The 23907-nt window shown below is 47.0% G+C and overlaps 1 protein-coding gene across 5 annotated transcripts in view; it reads right to left on the reverse strand.

Moving 5' to 3' along the window:
- The window catches only part of C1QTNF2 (C1q and TNF related 2), a 57712-nt gene extending 34846 nt beyond the window's left edge, over positions 1 to 22866 (reverse strand). The window contains exons 1-3 of one of the 5 annotated variants that reach the window (XM_045394480.3): positions 21215 to 21348; positions 15499 to 15582; positions 4990 to 5242 (exon numbers count right to left, since the gene is read on the reverse strand). In XM_045394480.3, coding sequence (XP_045250415.1) covers positions 4990 to 5233 — 244 coding nt within the window. In that variant the 5' untranslated portion in view covers positions 5234 to 5242; positions 15499 to 15582; positions 21215 to 21348. Of the gene's footprint in view, positions 1 to 4989; positions 5243 to 15498; positions 15583 to 21214 lie in introns of all 5 variants that reach the window. The other 4 variants (XR_012414324.1, XM_073994702.1, XM_045394479.3 and 1 more) reach the window with 4 other exon arrangements.
- Between the last annotated feature and the right edge of the window lie 1041 nt (positions 22867 to 23907).

The following is a 23907-nucleotide window of genomic DNA, read 5'->3' on the forward strand; positions in this document are numbered from 1 at the left end:
GCAGCTGATGTTATGGACGGTCCTCACAGACCTAGGCAGAGGGGTGCGCCTTGGTTTTCCAACCTTGGAGAAGGAGTGCTTGGGTAATGGAAAGAACAAGAAGGCTTTGGAGACACATAGAAGTGGGCGTAAATCCTAACGCTAGCTATCTGGAAAATGGAAATGATGATATTTACCTTCAAAAATCACTGTGGATCAGGGCAAAAAGTTCACACCCTTTCCTTTTCCTGCCTTCTAAGGAAGGGTCTGGTCTGTCTGCCAGATCAATCCTTCCACGGGCTGTGCTGGTAATGGGTTGAGAAGAGAACTAGAAAAAGCCCCTTGATTTCAACACATTGATCTTAGTAAAATCCCTGCCTAGTGCATACAAGCCCTGCCCACGTGTACAAGGATTTTATTGCGGCATTGCTTACAATAGCAAAAAATAGGAACAACTAAATGCCCATCCAAAGGAAAATGATAAAAAAAAATTATGGTCCATTCATACTGTGGATTTCTATGCAGGAGTTAAAAAAAAAGAAAAGTAGAGTTATGTGTGCTCTATGAAACCTTCTCTAACATATACTAAGAGGAAACAGCAGGTGGCCAGAGCCTTTATGTTAAAAGGAAGCCAGGCTGGGCATGGTGGCTCATGTCTGTAATCCCAGCACTTTGGGAAGCTGGGACTGGAGGATTGCTTGAGGCCAGGAGTTTGAGACCAGCCTGGGCAATGTAGCCAGACACTATCCCTACAAAAAATATAAAAATTAGTCAGGCATGGTGGCGTGCGCCTGTGGACTTATCTACCTGGGAGGCTGAGGTGAGAGGATCCCTTGAGCCCACGAGTTCCAGGTTACAGTGAGCTCTGATTGTGTCACTGCATTCCAGCCTGGGCAACAGAGTGAGACCTTGTCTCTAAAAAATAAAAATTAGGAAAACAAAAGGAATCCACAATGCTAAATATTTCTACACCCATTTAAACGCATAGAAGAGTGCCTGGCCTATAGCAAACATTCCCTAAATACTAGCTGGCATTCCTTGCAGAACAATTCCCCCAATTGTGTTTTCCTTTAGAACGCTTTTTGATGTTTCATACTCATATTTCATAAAATGCACATTTCTCTCAATACAACATTTTTGGCTACTGATTGTATAAAATCAATTTAGTTTATGTCCCTTCAACTCAACGTTTTAAACAAAACCTATGTGGATAATGACTTGAGTTCACTGACACAAGGTTATGTCACCCATAGGAATTGGGTGGTCAAGGAAGTAATGTTTCAGGCATTTTCCATCCTAACAAGTTACTTTGTTTCTTATACGTCTGTATGTAGGCATTTCACTGTGTTTTAGAGTTCTGAGTTAATCTGTAATGCATCTGAATTTTTCCTATTTTACGTAATTCGGAAATAGGTTTCCAAATTGCATTTTGTTACTGAACACTTGGTTTTCAGCAACAGAGTGCTTATGTTAAATGCCTGACAATGCCCAGGATTATTAAACACGTATGTAAATACACAGAGAAAGGCCAGAAAACATACACACCTAACCAATTAATAGTGGTTACCTCTGGAGGGTGAGGGGAGGATGAGAAGGGGTAGTAAGTAAGGAGGACTTTTGCTTTATGTGTATTGTTTGAATATATTACAGTGAGACTGTATTTGTATATTACTCATATAATTAAAAATAAACAGAATGGGAAAAAATAAAACTAAGAAAAGTCACAAAACTCTTGAAAAAATGAAAATAAACAAAAGGTGGGAAAAGGGGCCAAGAGAAGAGGAGTAGAGACAGAACCTTTTTTTTTTTTTTTTTTTTTTTTTTTAGAGATAGAGTCTCACATTGTTACCCAGGCTGGAGTGCAGTGGTGTGATCATAGCTCACTGTAACCTCAAACTCTTGGGCTTGAGTCATCCTCCTGCCTCAGCCTCCTGAGTAGCTGGGATTTCAGGCACACACCACCACGCTTGGTTAATTTTAAAATTTTTTGTAGAGATGGTGCCTCCCTATGTTGCCCAGGCTGGTCTCAAACTCCTGGCCTCCCAGTACTCCTGCCTCGGCCTCCCAAAGTGCTGAAATCACAGGCATGAGCCACCATGCAGCCCCCAAGTCATTTTGACTTGGGGTTTTTGGTGGGAGACAAATAGGTAAGAAAGCTTACCGGGAAGTCCTACCATGAACTATATAACGTGCTTTCCTCTTCAATTTTTTTTTTTTTTTTGAGACGGAGTCTCGCTCTGTCGCCCAGGCTGGAGTGCAGTGGCGCGATCTGGGCTCACTGCAAGCTCCGCCTCCCGGGTTCACGCCATTCTCCTGCCTCAGCCTCCCAAGTAGCTGGGACTACAGGTGCCCGCCACCTCGCCCGGCTCGTTTTTTGTATTCTTTTTAGTAGAGACGGGGTTTCACCGTGTTAGCCAGGATGGTCTCGATCTCCTGACCTCGTGATCCGCCCGTCTCGGCCTCCCAAAGTGCTGGGATTACAGGCGTGAGCCACCGCGCCCGGCCTCCTCTTCATTACCTTTTTTGAGAGACTTCAGGAAAAGCTGACTTTACTCTTGAAAGACTTTTCTGGGGGTGAATTTGTGTGTGTGGTGATGGGGGGCGGTTGGATGTTATCCTGAATTGGCCCCAGGGTGACAAGCTTCGTCTGGGTTACATGTGCTGGGTTCCCAGCACCGCCTTCCTTGGTGTGGTGGCTTCCTTCTCTGCAGAGACTCAACACATAGCAGAAGAGATGGCCAAAGGCAGCCCCAGTACACGGTAGAACTTCCTGGTAAGCTTTATGTATTTGGGGAAAAAGTCAACAGCAGAGACTCTGTCCCTCAGGATCCATAGGCAAACCTCAGGGAAATCTCTAGCTGGCCTGCTTGGAGCTCATGTCCAGACCTCAGTCTGCCGCTGTGGTCAGGAAATTGGATATCATGACACCAGTGCCCAGCACGCTGGAAGACCCGCCCCCGCCCCCCCCCAAATACCGCCAGTCAAAGCTATGATGGTTACTTTTATACTAATCTCCTGGGGAGGAGGTACTTTTGAAGGAATTAGTTTGGTGTAGTAGGAAAAGACCTGGATTTGCAGTCAACTATCTGTGTGTTATGTGAGCTCAATAAGTCCATTACAGGGTGCCTAACATTTATTGTATGTCTACGCTGAGACAGGTGCTTCATACACTGTTTTATTTCATCTGCACCACAACCCTGTGAGACAAGTGCTATTATTATCCACATTTTAGAGATGAGGAAACCATGGTTTGGAGAGAGGTTAAATAGTTTGCCAAAATCAGTGTCCAGGTTTGTTTCCAAAGTTCATGTTCTTGCAGGGATGATATTTTGCTCTCAACTGAATCACTCTGACTCTCAGTATCCTCATCTGCAACATGGCGAAAATAAGAATCCCTCCGGCACAGGATATGGATGGTCAGATGGGCAACATGCTCAAAAGTGCTTTGTCAACATGAAAATGCCATACAAATAAAAATTATTATATTTCTCTACTGCTTAAAATGTAGGCTTACAGATGCTGCTGACACTGAAAAGTGCTTGGTTGCTAGGGTGAAAGTTTGGAGATATAAGGAATGTCACAGCGGAAAGGTCTGTAGAGTATATCCATTCTGCTTACCGTCTGCCTGGCATCCCTTCCTTTGGGGAGCTGCCGTTCACCATTTCATTTCATATGGTCCTAGCAGGGCTGTCAGTCACAATGACTCACACACACTCACACACACACACACTCACACACGCACACAGGGGTGGCCCCATGAGCCTGCCCTGCAAACGGCGGCACCTCACCTCCTTGGTCAAGGGAATTGGTCCAGGATACATATGTGGCCAAGGAGAATTGGCTGTTCTGAGATTTGCTCTGTGGATGAAGCCAGGAAGATGTGGGCCTGAGCCCAGCAGTTGCTATTTCAGAACTTCCAGCCTTTGTGAGGATGCAACAAACACAGAGAGAAGCAGAGCCCTGACAATGATATTTGAGCTCCCGGACTCAGCTATTCCTGGAGCTCGGCTCTTGGATGTCTCTGTTTTGTTTTGTTTTGTGTTTTGTTTTTGTTTTGTTTTGTTTTGTTTTTTTTTGGAGACAGGATCCCGCTCTGTTGCCCAGGCTGAAGTGCAGTGGTGCAATCTCAACTCACTCTAACCTCGGCCTCCCGGCTTCAAGCAATTCTCCTACCTCAGCCTCCAGAGTAGCTGGGATTATAGGCATGCGCCACTAGGCCTGGCTAATTTTTTGTATTTTTAGTAGAGATGGGGTTTTGCCATGTTGGCTGGGCTGGTCTTGAACTCCTGGCCTCAAGTGATCCGCCCACCTCAGCCTCCCAAAGTGCTGAGATTACAGGTGTGAGCCACTGCACCTAGCCTGATGTCTCAGTTTTATGAGCTAATACATTCCATTTGGGACTGTAAGTTGGGTTTCTGTCACTTTCAATCGTCAAGAGTTCTGAGTAATATTTTGGGAGACTTTTCCAAAGTCACTTAGCAACCCAAAGGTGCACCAGGGGCAGGAACACAAAATTCAATACCCATGTTCCTTTCAGTATAAACTGCTCTGAGGCTGGGCACAGTGGCCCATGCCTGTAATCCCAGCACTTTGGAAGGGCAAGGTAGATGGATCACTTGAGATCAGGAGTTTGAGACCAGCCTGGCCAACATGGTGAAACCCTATCTCTACTAAAAAAAACTCAAAAATTAGCCAGGTATAGTGACATGCGTCTGTAGCCCCAGCTACTCAGGAGGCTGAGGCAGGAGAATTGCTTGATCCCAGGAGGCAGAGGTTGCAGTGAGCTGAGATCACACCACTGCACTCCAGCCTGGGCAACAGAGCAAGCCTCTGTCTCAAGGTGGGGGGGAATATATATATATATATATATATATATCTGTTTATAAGTAAACAGTAATCTGATTTATAATGAAGAGGATTAATACTAGTTTTATCAACTTCATGACGTCCCTTGCATGCCGGATGCTGTCAGCCCGGTGGGAACGAGAGGGGCAGGTGTAGGCCTCTTACCTTCCTCTCCGCTGTCCCCCCTGTCGCCGTCCTGTCCATCTTGGCCGTCTTTGCCAGGAAAGCCCATTCGTCCCATCATTCCTGAGGGCCCTGGGGCTCCTGGGGGGCCGGGTGGGCCCTGGGGGCCAGGCAGGCTGCAGACCAGTTGAGGGGAGCCTTTCCGGAAGTCCCTGCGAGCAAAGGCGCCAAGCAGTGGGTCAGCAGCGCAGGGGAGGGCACAGGCCAAGAGCACCCAGGGGATCATGGTGGTCACCTGTGGGAGGCAAGAGAGCTGTGACAGGTGAGTGTGGCCACCAAGCTGGCCTGGGTCTGGTCAGAGGGGATGCACAGGAGGAGGCAGCTGGGATACACTCAACTGGATTTCTGTCTCTTGCTCTTTCCTGCATCACATTCAAGTAGATGTGATGTGGACAGAGTCGTCATATCTTGAGGAAGTATTTGGGTGAGTGGAGTCATTACCCAGAATACACTTTGAAGGGGTCTCGGGGGTGAGGCACTCATCATCAGACCATCATCCCCCAGAGTGGCTGAAATGGATGCAGACCTTATGACCCAGAGACTGGTGACTGGGAGGAGCTGTGAATGGAGAGAAATGATTCATGGTTTCATCCAAATCTATGGCATGAATAGAAAGTTACAGTTCTACAAGGGTAGAAATGTTTGAATTGTAGGTGACTTTGCAAGTAGTCTGCTTCTCACGGGAGACTCAGGGTTGCGCAAGAGGAGGGCTGAGGATTCAGTTACTGAGTGGAGGTCAACCATCACCTGAGCGACCTTGGCAGGCCGGTAGCAGCTCCTCCCCCAGGTGCTTCCTGTGCGCCAGGCATGTGCTAAGAGCTTTCCATTCATTACTTGATCTTCACAATACCCTTATAGGATAGATATAGGAGAGGAAGCGGAGGCTCAGAGAAGTTGAGCAATGTGTCTACATCACACTTTTCCAACCCGGGGCCTGTGGGCCGCATGCACCCCAGGATGGCTTTGAATGCAGCCCAACACAAGTTTTGTAAACTTTCTTAAAACATCATGAGATATTTTTTGCGATTATTTAAAGTTCATCACTTTAAAATTTTTTGCGATTTTTTAAAGTTTAATGTTATAAACTTTTTTTAAAGTTCATAACATTAAAGTTAATGTTAGTGTATTTTATGTGTGGCCGAAGACAATTCTTCTTCCGATGTGGCACAGGGAAGCCAAGAGACTGGATGCTCCTGGTCTACATCACGCGATGAGTAGATGGCAGGGCTAAGGTTTGAACCAGGCCATCCAGATCCAGAGCCTGTGCCCTCCCGTCCCAGGCTAGACCGTGTCCTTAAGGCTGATGGCAGCAATAGCACGATCCCACTGGAGATCAGTGTGCTATACACCCAGAGGCATTTACTCCCTGCCCTCACTATGCATTCGCAGAAACTGAGACCCAGAGCAGAAATAAGCAACTTGCCCAAGATCTCTCAACAAATCAGTTCCGTTGCTTTGCAATTAACAGCCTCTCTCTCAAGAATGAAACCAGGAGGGGGAACATCCCAGGCATGGCTTCCTGCCATGGAGATAAACTATGAAATGGTAACTTGCTTTGTGACCTTAGGAAAACCCTTTTCCCTCTCTGGGCCTCAGTTTCCTCACCTGAACAACAGGGGCTGGATTAGAGCAGTGGTTCCTAAACTTCAGTGCGCATCACACTCACCTCGAGGGCTTGTTAACACACAGGTTGTTGGGCCTTATCCCTAAAGTTTCTGATTCATTAGTTCTGGGGTGAAGCTGGATTGTTTGCATTTCTAATAAGTTTCCAAATGTTGCTGCTGATGGAGGTCCAGAGACCTTGTTTTGGGAACCACTAAAGTAGATGGTCTCTAGGGTCCCTTCTAGCTGCAATGCTGAGCCTTTCAGACTTCAATCTGTTCTCTTTCCAGATACAAAGCACTGTGGGCTTCATAGTCCTCACTCAGCCTGTGGCTATCCAATCAGAGCATTTGAGTATTAGGGGCATCCTCGGCAGCTGTGGTCCTGGTTGCACGGCAGGCGCATTGCTCAGGCATTTAACTTTGGAACTCATTTTTCCTTCTAGGCCTTCAATCTCCTTTCCCTTCAGACTCTGCTTGGCCCCTGGCTCTTGGAGAGCCTGTCCAGGACTTTTGGCTGCCTCTGGCTGTTCCCCTCAGAAACAGGCTGACTATACCTCTCCTCCTGCCCCCTCCAGGATCTTTAACCCTGGAAACAGATGCTGAGGGGAAGGCCTGGGCTTGCAGAGAAAGGAAAATGTTCATTGCCCACATCCCAGCAGTGTGACAATCACAGGGCCCAAAATTGTAACTCCCAAAGAGCCTGCAAAAGGCCCTCATGGAAAAGATAGCTTTAAATGTCTGCCAGGCACAGAGATGCAGAGTAGTCTAGGCCCGCCCCAGTCATGAAACATCTAGAAATCCTCCTCCTGTCCTTGTACCTCGCCTCCCTTCAACTTGGAAAGAGGTGAGCTGACAAGGGGAGCAGATGGCCTTGCCCGTTTCACACCTTCACTCGGGGAGCAGGAAGAAATCTCACCTTCGAATGGAAGGGTTGCCAGGGAGTGGAGACTTCAACCAGGGGGAGGAGGAGCTCCCCTCACTGACTAAATTATAAGTAGGGAGGGGCAGGAAAAAATAAGGATGCAGTTTGATTGTATTTCTGATGTCACACTTGCTCAACCTAGGTTACATAAATAATAGTAGAGGTGGTAGGCAGATACGGCAAACATCGTGGAAACGTTACATAAATGACAGGTGCTTTTGGAAAACTATGGCCTAGACACTCCCCAGGCCCTGCGAATCACCATTTCTTTCCCTTGTCTACATGATGAGGGTCTTGGAAAACTGGTTAGCCTTATTTGTGAGCTGCAGCACATCTGGGACCCCCAGAATAGAAACTGAATTTTTAAAGCAGGTTCGAAATGATTTGGAAAGTTGCAGTCTACAAACATTTTGCAGTAGGGAGAGAGGGAGGAAGGAAGTGGAAGCCAGTCTTCAAGGCAGATGAGAATCCTGCAAACAGCTAGCTGAAGACAGGCAGAAAAGAGAGCCAGCCGGACGAGAGAGAGGCAGAGAAAGGGAACCATCTGTCACAGTTGACAGCTCCCCTCTCTCTTCTGACCTCCATGCCCAGCCACACAGGCTCCACAAGAGGAAGGTGGATTTGCTCTCTTGACCACAATGGCCTTGCACCAGCTTCTCCGGACAAAGAGGGAATGCCTCTCTGCAAAAGGTGGTTCCGGGTAGGCCCCAGTGCCTGGGCGGAGGGGTGTGTGTCTGAGACACACAGGGAGGAAGGGTTTTCTGAGCTGGAGCCTGAAGGCTCCTGGAGTCCCAGAGGAGTGCTGGCAGCTACAGCCAGGAAATGTTTTGGAAATAAAGGCGGGGAGACTAGATTCTAGTTCCAAACCTAGAGGAAGGGAGGGAGAGGAGAGTCTCCTCGCCTCCACAGCACCTCCAAGAAAAACAAGGCTCCAAATAGCCCTGCTCCCAGCTTGTGCCCTGCGCCACACTCACCCCATTCTCTACACAATGGTGTTGAGAAAGCCTGGGGGCAGGGTGCTTAGAGGGGCACTAAGGCCCCAAGGAATCCAGGCAGATTAACTCTTCCAGGGCCTTTCTTTATTTTTCTTTTCTCTTTAGGGATGGGGGTCTTGCTCTGTTGCCCAGGCTGGAGTGCATGGTGCAAGAGCTCACTGCAGCCTTGAACTCCTGGGCTCAAGTGATCCTCCTGCCTCAGCCTTCTGTCCCAAGTAGTTGGACCTACAGGAGTGTGCCACCACTGTCAGCTTGCACCTTTTAAATACATTTAGAATCACGAACTTGGGAAGGGCCTCAGGGAACCATCTAATCCAACCTCTTCAGTTACAGATGGGGAAACCAAGGCAGAAGCAAACCCACCTTATTACACACCTACAATGTTCCAGACACTGTGTGAAGCCCTGTATCTACAATTTTTTTTTTTTCCTCACTTTGTCGCCCAGGCTGGGGTGCAGTGGCATGATCTCAGCTCACTGCAACCTCCACCTCTCGGGCTCAAGTGTTCCTTCCTCCTCAGCCTCCCGGGTAGCTGGGACTATAGGAGCATGCCACCATGCCCAGCTAATTTTTGTATTTTTTGTAGAAATGGGGTCTTGTCATGTCACCTGCTGGTCTTGAACTCCTGGACTCCAGTGATCCACCCGTCTCGGCCTCCGAAAGTGCTGAGATCACAGGCGTGAGCCACCGCATCCAGCCTGCTGTATTGTTTTATATGAAGCTTACCTAAGTCCTACGAAGCTTACTTGAGCCCTTATTGTCCCATTTTTTTTTTCAGAGGAAAAAACAGATACTCCAAGAAGTGAAGTTATCTACTCAGAGTCACACCATCAGAGATTAATGGAGATGGCGTTCAAACCCATGTCGTATGCCTCTGAAGACTGTGCTTAATCCATGCCCCTTGCTTCCTGCCCCCGCTATTTCCCCCCCATTTTATAGAAGACACTGAAACTCAGAGAGGCTAATTTACTTATGTTTACACAACTAGCTGGTGGCAGAAGTTATATTTGAACTTGGGTTTGGCTGACCCTAGTACCCAAATGCTTTCCATTATTTCAGCATTTCTTATATTTTTCCTCCTAAATATCCCACATTACAGAAAAGACCTTGAAGCATATGCCAAAACCACACACAGCCATAGAGAAATCTCTCTGATGCCCTGTATTTTATTTTACAATTTTTACACACACACTACATGACTTTGAAAATGTACAAGTGATGCTTTTTTTCTCTCTCGGGGTGCTGGAGTAAATCAGTGTTTGAGCAAGACCTCCTGTCCTTCGAGAGGCCCACACTTGGATTAGACAAGGTGATGAGAGGCGTGGAGGGGACAGCCTCCCGGACCCTGGGTCCCCACTATAAGCCCCTTTGTTTTTTTTTTTTTTTTTTTTTTTTGAGACGGAGTCTAGCTCTGTTGCCCAGGCTGGAGTGCAGTGGCCGGATCTCAGCTCACTGCAAGCCCCGCCTCCCGGGTTCACGCCATTCTCCTGCCTCAGCCTCCCGAGTAGCTGGGAGTACAGGCGCCCGCCACCTCGCCCGGCTAATTTTTTTTGTATTTTAGTAGAGACGGGGTTTCACCGTGTTAGCCAGGATGGTCTCGATCTCCTGAACTCGTGATCCGCCCGTCTCGGCCTCCCAAAGTGCTGGGATTACAGGCTTGAGCCACCGCGCCCGGCCAACCCCTTTGGTTTGTTAATGGGGGGTGTTTCCAAGGCCTGAGCCAAAAGATCAGGGTTTCACTCCCCAAGACCCTCCAGTAGGTGCTGGCTTAAATAGCAAACATCAGAACCCCAGCCACGGCTTACGAGGCCCCAACTGAGCTGGCTCCAGCCTCCGCCCCAACTTCAGCTCCTCCCTGGCTCCCTTGGCTCCTCTGGCCCAGCACCCCCCTCCCACCCCCACTACCTTTTCCAGGCCAAGCTCCATTCAGCCCCAAGGCGCCAGCCACTCTGCCAGTAACCTCACGGCTCCACCCTCTTGCTTTGCTGGCTCTTTATCTGCTGTATTTCAGTTTAAATGTCACTTCCTCCAGGCATTCCCTGACGTGACCTCTCAGCCAGCGCCCCCCTTCTGCAAGCTCCCTTTCCCCAGCTCTTTCCACTCACCCATATTCACTTTACTTGGTTGCCTCCCCCATGTGTCTCCACTAAAATGTAAGCTCCATGAGTACAGGGACCCCAGCTGGCCCCCTGGCTTCAAACTTCCTCACACAGTGGATGTTCAAGAAATATTTGCTTAATTAGTAAGTGTTGTAGATGCGGACTCTGCCTTCAAGAAAATCCCCAGCGAAGAGAAAACCAGGCAGTGGCTGAAATCTAGAAGAGAGAGCACTGACACCCCTTGATACAAATCAGTTCTTTTTTCCTCTGCTTTTCTAACCCAGATCAGATCAAATCCCTCCTTGCTTTTGACCCCTTACAGTACAGGGGCTAGGTCTTTCCCTCTCTGGCCTGTAGGGTGGGGCCAGCCTTGCAGAATGCCTGACATATAGCAGGTGCTCCACAGAGAGCTGTCCGATTAACCAGAAGAGAGGTAAGTATTAGTCCTTTCTCACCTTTAAAAAAACAATCTCAGTTCCTAAATTGTCCTTTCTGGGGGTGGGAAGGTGTTAGTTGAATAGGGACACCTGCATTAGAGCCTTCCTGCTAAAGGGATAAAAAATATTAGTTGGTTAAACCCCAGAAATAGATTCATGGGTTGCTAAACTCGGACGAGTTCTTTTTATTTTTATTTATTTCTTATTTTTTTTGAGATGGAGTCTCGCTCTGTTGCCAGGCTGGAGTGCAGTGGCATAATCTCGGCTCACTGCAACCTCCGCCTGCCAGGTTCAAGCAATTCTTCTGCCCCAGCCTCCCGAGTAGCTGGGACTACAGGCGCATGCCACCATGCCCGGCTAATTTTTCGTATTTTTAGTAGAGACTGGGTTTCACTATGCTGGCCAGGCTGGTCTCGAACTCCTGACCTCGTGATCTGCCTGCCTCACCTCAAAGTACTGGGATTACAGGCGTGAGCCACCGAGCCTGGCTGAACATGGATGAGTTCTTAAATCTGGCTTCTCATCTCTCTGCTAAGTAGCTAATGATTCATCAATACACATGTTCTAGAAAAGCACTAGGAGCTAAAGTGCCACTGCCTGAGTCTACTGTCAGGGAAGTCTTCCTCCTGGCCACAGGACATGGCCCCCTGGTTTATTCCCAAGGGCCCTCTGACCAGACTGGGATGTGAGAAGGGCCAGAAGTGGGGACGTGGCCTCTCACTGATCCTTCCTGAATGTGTCTGCCAGTAGAAGTTCCAGGAATACTTGTCTTGAGCAAGCCTGCTAGGCCTGGGTGCTGAACAATCTCCCCTTGCAGATTGGAAGGTGTAAATTACGCTCAAATAAATCTGACCTGTTGGTTATCAGGTTTTGACACACTGACAGGTAGGAGTGGCATTTAACTCCGTGGTTAAGAGCCACGGAACACCCAGCACTTGGTTCCCTCAACTATGCAATGAAAATGATAGTATACCTACCTCAGGGAGTTTGTGTGAGAAATGAGTGAAGGAATGCGTTCAAAGATTCTATCTAGTCCAGTGTTTGACACTGTAAAAGCTCCACGGTTGGAAAAAACTGTGCCTAAAATGCCCCCAATCCTTCACCTCCTCCAGGAAGCCCTCAGGTAGCTGCCAGCCTCATCCTTCAAGTCTCAGGTCTCATGTCATCTCCTCAGAGGGGCCTGCCCTGATCATGTGATCCAAAGCATTCCACCCACCCTGCATATGCTCTTATCCCATCCTGTTCTTTCAAGGCATCTGGCCCAATTTGTGATTATGCATTTGTTTGTTTCTTGACTTGTTAACTGTCTGGCTCTTTCCCTGGAATGGAAGGTCCGGGAAAGTATGGGCCCTGCATGTTGTTCTCAGTTGGGCTGCCGGAGCCTAGCGCAGCACCTGCATAGAGTAAATACTCAACACACAGCTGTTGAACAACCTTGAATGAACTGGCCACTCTTACAGAGACAGGAATAATCCAGGGTGGTCACAGGAGGAAAATTCCAGGCAGCAGTTTGACATGACTAGAAGCTGTATAGGCCGATAAGACCCTGAAAAACAGGGTGTGGACCAAGCTGGCTAAGACCCACTGGATCCAACATGGTGATGAATTTGATCGAGATTTCACCCAGGACCTCTTTATACGCTCGTTCATGTACTCAATCACACACCCACCAGTGCCACGACAGCTCCGAGAACACCCATATTTGGTGTAGAAATAGGTGGCACCACAGTTCTGGGAAATCTCCACCTTTTTCCAGGAATTTTCATGAATATTCTACCTGTTGGTTAAAGAAACCCATAAAGATAGAAACCCCAAACCCCTCTGCCCAACTCCCTCTTGAGAACGCCCACAGCCCCCTTTCCTGAGTGTGTACTTTCCCCCTTGCAATAAGTCACCATAATTTCACAATTTTCTAACTCATCCTTGAATTCCTTCTTGAGATGGTGTCAAGAGCCTGGACACTGGCTGGGGTTGAGGTCCCACTGGCGTTTGAGGACCTCCCCAGCCCACCGGTATTATTACAATTTATAAAGCAAGGGGATCACAAGGGTCTCAATAAAAGTGTGGATGACAAAGCCTCACTTGGCCACTGAGGAAAACTCAATGCTATGACTGGGCTTGGATTCTGAAGACCGGGGTCCCAGTCCTAGTTTTGTAACTTACTAATCATGTGACTGTGAAAAAGTCATTTCATCTTATCTGGGCCTTCATTTCCTCACCTGTAAAATGGACATATTAACATTTGCCCAGTCTGCCTTACAGGGTTATTCAGAGAATCAAAAAAGATAGTGGATTTGAAAACAAAACATGATACAGAAGTTAGAGCCGTATTTAAAATTGTAATTGTCACTAGTTGCAACTGAACTAAGGGATCATAGTCCTGAACTCCCACTGGGAGCCCCTGGAGTGTTTCAGGGGAGACCTCATCCTGGATGGAGGAGGACACCCAAATCTCACCCAGCAGGGCAATTCTCCCGGTGTTTGGTGTTAAAAGGGACAAGGCTTGCTTGCGGATGAAGCTTGCTGAAAATCCGCTTTGATGGGAGAATAGAATACTATAATAAAAAACATTCCACGCCCTCCCCGAATTCCAGGAAGTAAATTGGAAACAGTCCTCTCCAGCTTCTCTGAAAAGCTAAAGAGATCCTTGGAGGGAAAAAGCGGCTGGCTGCCGCTCCTCACACAGTGCTCACGAAATGTCCCCTCTCTCCAGATCTCAGGATCAGTGTCCATTTGGAAACTGTTCAGAATCCACAGTCTAAATACAGAGGCTGCGAAGTCGTGGGGCCCACTTGCCAGGATGCCTCAGAAAATATTCATCTGCTATTTTCTCTCTTTCTCTCTCCTCATTTCTGGCTCAGCCTAGAAAATGAGATCCAAGGACACATCATGATCTAACAAGGCCTCGGAAGCCAGGGGTTTGTCTCAGCAAGAATTCTTGAAAGCACAGAGGAAATCAGCCCGTGTGTTAAAGCTGAAGACTTATACCTTCTAATATATACACTCCCAGCCTTTACGAACGTGGTACATAACCGGGGCCCTGGCCTGCTGCACCTCTGAGCCTCAGCTGCCTCCTCTGCACGATGAGGGCAAGAGTCAGGCTCTGGAGTGGCCGAAGACAAAGCCATCAAGCTTTGGCATTGTCTACAGCTGTTTTCTGCTGCGTGGAGACCAAGGACTGCCGTGGGAGAGAAGAATGCAGCAGCTGTGAGAGATGTGAGGGGGAGAGAAGGCGGCTGAGGGTGTTCACATCCCCGTATCGCATCCCCAGGGCCCGTCTCCACATGCCTGACCACAGCAGTGGGGGAGTGGGTGTGAGCAGCTCGGCTCAATAGGAAAACGATGCAAGTCACACGTGTCAGTTTGTCTTGTAGTCACATTAAAAAAGTACAAAAGAAGCAAGTGAAATTAATTTCAATGCTATTTAGCCCATTATTTCCCAAATATCATCATTTCAACATGTAATCACCATAAAAATTATTAATGAGACATTGTACATTCTTAGTACTAAGTCTTTGAAGCCTAGTGATGTATTTCACACTTGCAGCGGATCTCAAATCAGACTGGAGCATTTCAAGTCTTCAATAGCCGCGTGCTGGCTGGCTTCTACAACAGCTCCAGCATAGCTGTGTGGGTTCAGATGCCATGAACTAGCTGTAGTACCTTCACACGTTATTTAATCTCTCCCCTTCAGTCTCCTCCTCTCCAACATGAACACGATTATAATAGAACCTACCTTAGACAGTTGTTATGAGAATTTAATGTTTCTAGAATAAGACCTGGCATATGGCAAGAGGTATAAAAGCATTAGCTTCTATTATTTTATTATTTCTTGCCATTCCAAAAATCAAACAAGATAATGGATATTGAATGTGACAATACAAATTTTAAGACCTTGTTTAAAATTGTAATTGCCACTAACTGCAGTTGAACTAACAAAAGCCAGTCCTCATCTGCCACCCTGAGTCCTGCATACATTTCAGGTAGAGACTCCGGTAGCTTCCATAAACTCCCATTTTCACTTGTTAGTTTGAGTTATGGCTCTGTCAGGTGCTACCAAAAAAAAAAAAAAAAGTCCTAGGGAGGCCGAGCCTTTGTTCCTGCTGTTTCTGCTCTGAGGGAAGGATGGGGTGTTGTCTTGGCTTCACAACTTTGAGCCACCTGGCGTGTCCATGCTCCATAATCCAGAGACCAGGGAAGAAGCGGGATGGTGCTTATCTCATCAAGTGACAGGGCCAAATGGGATTATCAGGTGTGCATGTGTGCATGATACGGTGGCCTGGCACATGGCTACCCAATAAATAGTATGGTTTATTATTATTGCCTTTGAGGCCGGACACTGGGGATTCGGAAGTGAAAAGATGTAGTTGCTGCTCCTGTAGGGCCCACTCTGATCCCTAGAACTACCTGGGCAGGTTATAATGATCTGCTTACCTGAGCATCCAGCCGGCACACCTGTGTGACCAGGAAAAAAGAGCCTCACTCTCCTTTTCCTTTGTAATAGGCGCCCAACGGCATCTAGATGTAACAGCATCCAACACCAGGCAGGCGGCAGGGGAAGGAAATTTTGGGGTTAGACAACAATCCCTGGGAATGACATAAAAGGGACTACAAGATCTAAGAACTGAGGGAGAGAAACAAATTCTGAACTTTGAAGAGGTCAGGGAGAAAAGGCTAAGTTTTCCTTGACTTTTCTGGGTGAGCCCAAGAACTTCCACGGAGTCATTTCTGGTCAGGCCTTGATGGGCGTTCAGAGTAACCCTAAACTTCTGATACAGGGCCGGGCACAATGGCTCACATCTAGAATGCTGGTACTTTGGGAGGCTGAGGTGGGGGATCACTTGAAGACAGGAGTTCGAGACCAGTCTGGCCAACAAAGTGAGACCATCTGGGCAACAAAGTGAGATCCCCCCTCCCCTCGCCCCACCAGCTCTACAAAGAAAAAAAAAATCAGATACAGGTCTACCTTTTTTTTTTGAGACAGAGTCTCGCTCTGTCACCCAGGTTGGAGTGCAGTGGCCGGATCTCAGCTCACTGCAAGCTCCTCCTCTCGGGTTCACGCCATTCTCCTGCCTCAGCCTCCCGAGTAGCTGGGACTACAGGCACCCGCCACTTCGCCCGGCTAGTTTTTTGTATTTTTAGTAGAGACGGGGTTTCACCGTGTTAACCAGGATGGTCTTGATCTCCTGACCTCGTGATCCGCCCGTCTCGGCCTCCCAAAGTGCTGGGATTACAGGCTTGAGCCACCGCGCCCGGCCACAGGTCTACCCTTAGAGAAGCATGAGCTGGTCTGGTGGTGAAGTCATTTTCCAGCTGTTTGACCTTGGGCAAGTTATTTAATCTCTCTAGGTCTCAGTTTCTTTGTCTGTAAAATGAGAAAGATAATAATGTATGGTCTTATTTGAATCTGAATATTTATTGTTTCACTTTATGTGTGAAATCTGAAATAACCCCAATTTTCCCAAGTTAAAAGTTGTCAAGAATCTTGTAAGGCAGTGTGGATTGTAAATTGTAAACTGTGTTTATGCTAGAGCCACATAACAGCACTGTCCTAATAGGTAATCAGAAATAGCTACCATTCTTCAGCAGGTAAGCTATTTTTTTTTTAACTTTTTAAAAATTTCCATAGTTTATTGGGGAACAGGTGGTGTTTGGTTACATGAGTAAGTTCTTTAGTGGTGATTTGTGAGATTTTGGTGCACCCATCACCCGAGCAGTATACACTGTACCCTATTTGTAGTCTTTCATCCCTCACCCCCCTTTCACCCTTTCCCCTGAAGTCCCCAAAGTCCACTGTGTCATTCTCATGCCTTTGCACCCTCATAGCTTAGCTCCCACTTATGAGTGAGAACATAGGATGTTTGGTTTTCCATTCAGCAGGTGAGCTTTTAATGACACCAGTTTTGAATTATTTGAGGTCTTTAGGGATGCCTCCCTCAAGTAATTTGACTGCTCACACCTCCCTTATAGAGTAATTATGAATATTGAATGAGATAATGCAGCAACTAGCCCACAGTAAGCACTCAGTAACAGTCGTGATTTTTGATACAATAATCATTCCTGAGAACAAAGAGAGAGAGGATGTCATGGGAGAAGGTTGTCACACTCATGAAAATAAACAAGCAGACCTGGGTAGACCTGGGTCTGCTGTTTTCCCATCCGTAAAGTGGCTGTAATAGCGACCCTGTGAGGAGCTGAACATTTGCAAACTTTGGCATCAATGGCTATGAAGGCAGTTATAATGGCTAATGCGATTTTATAGCTTGGCATGAAAGCAAAGAGGTACAGGATTTCTACAGGTGTGCCCTACTTTCAACAAGATTGTAAAAATTCAAATTTAGTCATTCAATGATTAGCTTTTAACTTTTTGTTAATATTACAATGTGTAGGCTGAGTGCAGCGGCTCATGCCTGTAATCCCAGCACTTTCGTAGACCAACGCAGGTGGATTGCCTGAGCCCAGGAGTTCGAGACCAGCCTGGACAACATGGCGAAACCTCGTCTCTACAAAAACTACGAAAATTAGCTGGGCGTCGTGGTGCCTGCCTGTAGTCCCAGTTACTTGGGAGGCTGAGGGGGAAAAATCGCTTGAGCCCAGGAGGCAGAGGCTGCAGTGAGCAGAGATAGTGCCACTGCACTTCAACCGGGGCAACAGAGCAAGACATTGTCAAAAAAAAAAAAAAAAAAAGAGAGAGAGAGAGAATAAACAACGTGCAAAGACTGGCTGAGAAGGATTAAAAAGCTATGGAACATGCCCCTGCCACTGAGGAAATTAGAGCCTAGACAAACAGGGACCGATTGGCGTATCAGTGGCCTCACGTGGATCACAGACTACTCTGTACTTTTTGTTTTGGGTTTTTAATTGGAAATTGTTGCCAATGTAAAACTTGGGAGGTTTTATATTAACATCGACGTTTGCAGCTTTTCTTGAGCAGCAGAAGGATCTGGGCAGCACTGAGCCTGCATTTACGCAGGTCACCAGGTAGCTGCCCCTTGAGCCAAGGTATTACAGGCTGACTTGTGTCTCCCCAGAATTCGCACACTGAAGTCCTAACTCTCAGATTCTCAGAATGGGACTGCATTTAGAGATAGAACCTTAAAAATGGTAACCAAGGTAAAATGAGTCATATGGGTAGGCCCTAATCCAGTATGAGTGGTGTCGTTATATGAAGAGGAGATCAGGACACAGACATACACAGAGTGACAACCATGTGAAGACACAGCAGATCATGGCCACCTGCAAGCCACGGAGAGAGGACTCAGAAGAAACCAACACTCAGACACCTTGATGACGGGCTTCCAGCCTCTAGGGATCGTGAGAAATAAATGTCTATTGTTGCATGTCCCCAGACTGTGTTATTGTCATGGTGCCCCACGCTGACTAGGACAGACAGCCTGTGTTCTAGAGTGTTCACAGTCCTCACCACTCCCAAATATCATGCATCCCATTCCCATACACATTGTGCACAGCCCCTGTCAGTATCTGGGTTTGCAACCCCTAACCTAGAGGAAAAGAGTAATGATTCTCCATGTATGTTGTGTGTTCTTATTTCAAAGTTTTGATGTTCATATCTCCCTTAATTCTCCCCACACTTCTAAGAGGCTGATACTGTCATCTCCACTTGGCAGAAGAGAAAACAGAGCTCAGAAAAGGGAAAAATTACTTTTCCTAGGTCAAAGTTTGGGTGGAACTCAGTCCTGCTGGCTAGGAGCCCAGAGCTCAAGTTCCACTACCATGGCCCCTCAGCTAACAGGGGAGTTACTAACAGGGCAGTGATGTGTATGCGCATGTGTATGTGTGTTACAGGAGTAAGCCACTTAATAGAAGTGAACAAATCCATGGGAAGGTTATTTGCTTCGATAAATATTTGGCACATAATTCCTTTCAAAAGAAAAGCTAGAATGGGACGGGCGCGGTGGCTCATGCCTGTAATCCCAGCTCTTTGGGAGGCCGAGGCGGGCGGATCACGAGGTCAGGAGTTCGAGACCAGTCTGGCCAATATGGTGAAACCCCGTCTCTACTAAAAATACAAAAATTAACTGGTTGTGGTGGCGTGCACCTGTAGTCCCAGCTACTCAGGAGGCTGAGGCAGAAGAATTGCTTGAACCCAGGAGGCGGAGATGGCAGTGAGCTGAGATCGTGCCACTGCACTCCAGCCTGGGCGACAGAGCAAGACTCCATCTAAAAAAAAAAAAAAAAGAAAGAAAAGCTAAAATAGAATGTAACTAATAGAAGTTTGATTTATGCAGGAGTTCATCTCATAGAGGCAAATTAAGGTTGGCAGGCCTTTGACCTGGAAGAAGGAGTGGGTGAAGCCGTGGGTGTGGAGAGGGACTCTGTTACCCCACAGTGAACATTCAGGAGTAGGACGCATCAGTGATTGAGACAGCAAGAGAGACTGTCTGATTAGCAGGGTCAGGATAAGAGAAGGAATAGAGAGACGGGAGAAGAATAGGGAGATTTGCAGAGAAAAAAGTGACATCTTGGAGAACTTGCTGAATATTCGATGAAGACAGAGTGGCTTCAAAGATGACTCCAGCCTTGTGAAAAATATCTCAGTTCATCCATACAATGACACACTATGACACCATTAGAAGAACAAAGTAGGCCTGTATATGTAGATATGTAAACAAGGCGAAGACACACTGTTAAGTGAAAAAAGCAAGTTGTACCATGGAATGTAAAGTATGCTTCTTTTTGAGTTAAAAAAAAAAAAGCACAAATATAGAGTATATATATGTACAGAAGGGTTGGGGAAATACTTTCTGAAAAGACGCAAAATCTTGTTAAAGGGGTTACCTTTCAGAATTGGGAGGGAGTATGTAGGCTTTTACTTTTCTCTTTCTAACTTTTGAACTGTTCGAATTTCCTGTGATGAGCATCGTTACTTTTATAACATTTAAAACAAAAGGTAACCCTAAGGTTTAAGGATTGGAAGACAGGTAAGTGTGGTATCCCTGCTAGGAGATGGGGAGAAGTCAGACATTTGGGAGGAAACAAATTCTGCAGTGAATCTGATGTGTTACAATGAAGGGCTGTAGTGATGCTTGGAAATGTGTGTGGAGAGTCTGAGGATCCGGCAGTTGAAAGCAGGAGTAATTGATATAATTACTCCAGATGACAGAATAAATTAGAGAATGGTGCAGAGGGAAGGCAAAAATAAGGATGTGAGAGGACAGATTTTTAACAATGCTAACTGAGTACCAGCCTTGGGTTGCCCTATGTAGGACATTGTCTTTCTATTACTGCTACTTCAGCATGGTGGAAACACAGGGTCTCTGAGAAATGGCCAGTCTAAGGAAGGGACCGCTGCAGGCTTCCAAGCAGGGCAGTTTTGTGGTCAAGGAGCAGAGGAGGATCACAATGAGGTAGTGCAAGGGACTCATGGTGTCACAGGAGAGACCTGGGCTGGGAGAGTATTAGGGCCCATTGCAATTGTTTAGCTGAAAAGCGAGGTCCTAGAACGCGGCAGCAGCAGTGGGGATGGAGAAGTAAGGACAAAGCATATTAAGACAAGTAGTTTAGGCAGGGAAGGAGAGTGAAGAGAGTCAAGAAGCATTGGGTACAAATCTCTGCCTGCCGTTCAATACTTTCTGAGCTCAGTTTGCCAGTCTGTATCATATATTTAAATAAATATGAAGATTAAATGAAATAATGCATTCAGTACATGTGAACTGTGATTGTTAGCTCGGGTATTGGATTCAGATTTACCAGACTCCAAGTCCCTTTTTCATCAGTTACTAGCTGTGCAACCCTGTCCAAATCATTAATGTCTCTGAGCCCAGTTCCTCTTTTGTAGACAGGGATAATCCGTTGTCATGAAAATGAAAGAGCACAAGTAAAGTGCTGGCAGGACTTGGCACAAAGTAGGCGCTCAATAAATGGCAGAGCTACGGGTATTACTATTGTAACGGGTAAACCACAGGGCACAGAGCCTGGCACACAGTATGGACTCAAAACATGTTAATTTGTGTTATAATACAGAAGGCAGAAGTCGAGAGGCAGGAATGCGCGAGCTGCCCAACCCGCAATAAAGGCGCGCTGGCAGCTCTCCCGCCTTCCGCATCCTGCCCCGCCCGCAGCAGTGCAAGTCCTCCTCCTCCCCGCGCGCACTTGCCGCCCCCGCCCGACCGCGGTGCGGGCCACTCACCCTCGCGGCTGTCCGCCACGTCCAGGGGCGTCCGGAGCAAAGAAGCTCTCGGCGGGGCTCCGCGTCCCGGCTTTCCTCGGCTGCAGCAGCCGGGCCGAGCGTCGGCCCCAGGCATAGTTTTCCCATCCCGTCATGGGCGGGAGAGCCTTCCTCCCGGTCACGTGGGCTGGCCCGCAGTGCAGCATTCTCTTTTTAGCAGCTGTTTGGAAAAAACTTGCAGTGCTGATGACAACTCGGGTGTGTCGATGCATCTCTGCGTGGGTAGAGCCTGTTAGTGCATTTGGAGGTTGTGTGCACCAGAGTGATCAGAGTGATTGTTTCCCACACGTTTGCAAAGGTGTGCATGGACTTGAGTGTGATGATAAATCATATGGATGTGTTTAGTTGTGTGTGCGCAAAAGTGCGTTTATCCAAATTTTTCATCAGGGCTGTTTGGTGTATGTACATGTGCATGCACATGTCCAAGACGGCAGCTTGGTGTACAACTGGAGTGCACATCAGCGGCTGGATGTACAGGATAGTGGCTAGACATCTGTATGTGGGGTGCATGTTTAAATGTGTGTATGACTGTGCAGTGGCTCATTCTGTGTTGATTTGTATGCATGCCTTGGTGTGGATTTTGTCCAGATGTGAGTGTGCACATACACACTACTGTGGGTGAGTGCCCTGTGTCCCAGCTCTCATTTCTCTCCTCCCCAGAAGGTGAGGATTCACTGGCCTCACTAGCTCTCTGGCCCAACCTCAAGTCATTGAGAGACTTATGGAGGGTCTCAACTCCCAGGATAGACAAAGCAATCCTGTGTAGGAATCAAGCAGGCACTGGAGGAAAGGAAATCCTCCAAGGCCTGGCTTTCGCTTCTCCCTGTTCTTTCCACTGCTCTCTTCCACTAGCTACCCATATTTCGCTCCACGGCAAGAGCATCTGGTTAACAGCTGGTAACTGACACAAAATTTATAGTCAGAATTTTAATACAGCTATGCATTTGAATTCTAACGTTGGAACCACTGCCTTAATCAAGTCAGATAACCTCATAGATCGTGTTTTATTTTCTAAAAAATTGGGAGAGTATTACTTGCACTGCCTTTACCCCAAAGTTGGGATACTAACTCATAAAGATGTTTGGTAAGCCATTGAACTATGTAGGAAATTATTACTAATACTACATAAACACCATTTGAGAATGAAAGTTTGTAGGCTCAACAAACATTCATTCAACAAATATTTGATAAGCATCCATTATGTGTCAGTCCCCAAGCAAGGTGCTGGGGATATAGAGGGAAACAAATAGGCTTGATACCTACCCTCATGAAACTTAGAGTCCTCCAGTTGGGGATGAAACAAGTGGTTACAAGTGAAATGAGTGTTATAGAAAACAAAAAGTATAAACTGGGCAGTAAGGGGAAGGCCTGGGAAAGTGATGTTTCAGGTGAACCCTGAGAGATCAGTGAGACTTGTCTGAATGTAGGGGAAGTGTGACCTTAGAAAATGAAAGAATGATAACATGTGGAGTTTAGGGTGTTGATACACAGATGGCTGGAAAGGAAACTTCCATCCACTGCCCCTTGGGTCAGATGTGTCAGCAATCAGAAAGGTGAGGAAACTGCTTAGAATGCCTGGAGGTCATTCAGAATCTAAAGGGCTCAGGAAAGCCCCTCTCCTAGGGTAGAGTGGTAATATCTGTGTGTTATCCATGTGGCTCCATTATGACAGAGGTTGAAATCACTGGTATGCTCTCATTGGTTAGAAAAAAAAAAAAAAAGGTTAATGAAAAGTATAAGAAAGGCAGTGGTGCTATACCTGGCAGTGTGAAACATTTAGTAAACACTACTGACTGAATCAATGGGGGCAAATGTTTTCCCAACTTTTGAAGGATACCTGGAACCTAGGTTTCCTAAAGCCTAGCAGAGTTCCTGGGTCCTTGTCCTATGGTTCCTTGCAGTGCTGATGGTTTCATGTAGCAGGCAATGCAAAATACTTCTGAAGTGGCAGTTCTACGAGCTGTAGGAACTGTGTCAAGCTAGAATGGGGCTTAGAACTTCCTCTCCCTAGCCTCTGTCTTTACTCTCTGTCTTGAATTCAGTCTACGAACATTTGTGTTTGAGATGGAGTCTCGCTCTGTTGCCTAGGCTGGAGTGCAGTGGTGCAATCTCAGCTACCGCAATCTCCACCTCCCAGGTTCTAAAGATTCTCCTGTCTCAGCCTGCTGAGTAGCTGGGACCACAGGCACGCACCACCACACCCGCCTAATTTTTGTACTTTTAGTAGACATGGGTTTTCACTATGTTGCCCAGGCTGGTCTTGAATTCCTGGCCTCAGGTCGTCTACCTGCCTTGGCCTCCCAAAGTGCTAGGATTAGAGGCGTGAGCCACCGCACCGGCCACAGTCTATAAAACATTTATTACCTATTATGAGTATGGGGACAAAGAGATGAACTTCTGAATGAGAACACAAATTACACTAGGAGGCAAAATATAATTAAGTGCCATAGGAAAGGTGCAAAGTGTGAACATGAAAGAGGATTTTCCCCTTCGATTTCATTCAATTCATTTCACATCTACTCACATCTAGAGAACATGCTAGTATCCATCTAGAGAAGATGAATGATATGACATTGATGGCCACAGAGTGGGGCAGCCATGAGGCAGATGTGGCAGATTGGCTTGTTCCACAATTGTCCAAACTCTTCTTGGTG

The sequence above is a fragment of the Macaca fascicularis genome, chromosome 6 (genome assembly GCF_037993035.2).
Source record: "Macaca fascicularis isolate 582-1 chromosome 6, T2T-MFA8v1.1".
In the NCBI taxonomy this organism is placed as follows: Eukaryota; Metazoa; Chordata; class Mammalia; order Primates; family Cercopithecidae; genus Macaca; species Macaca fascicularis.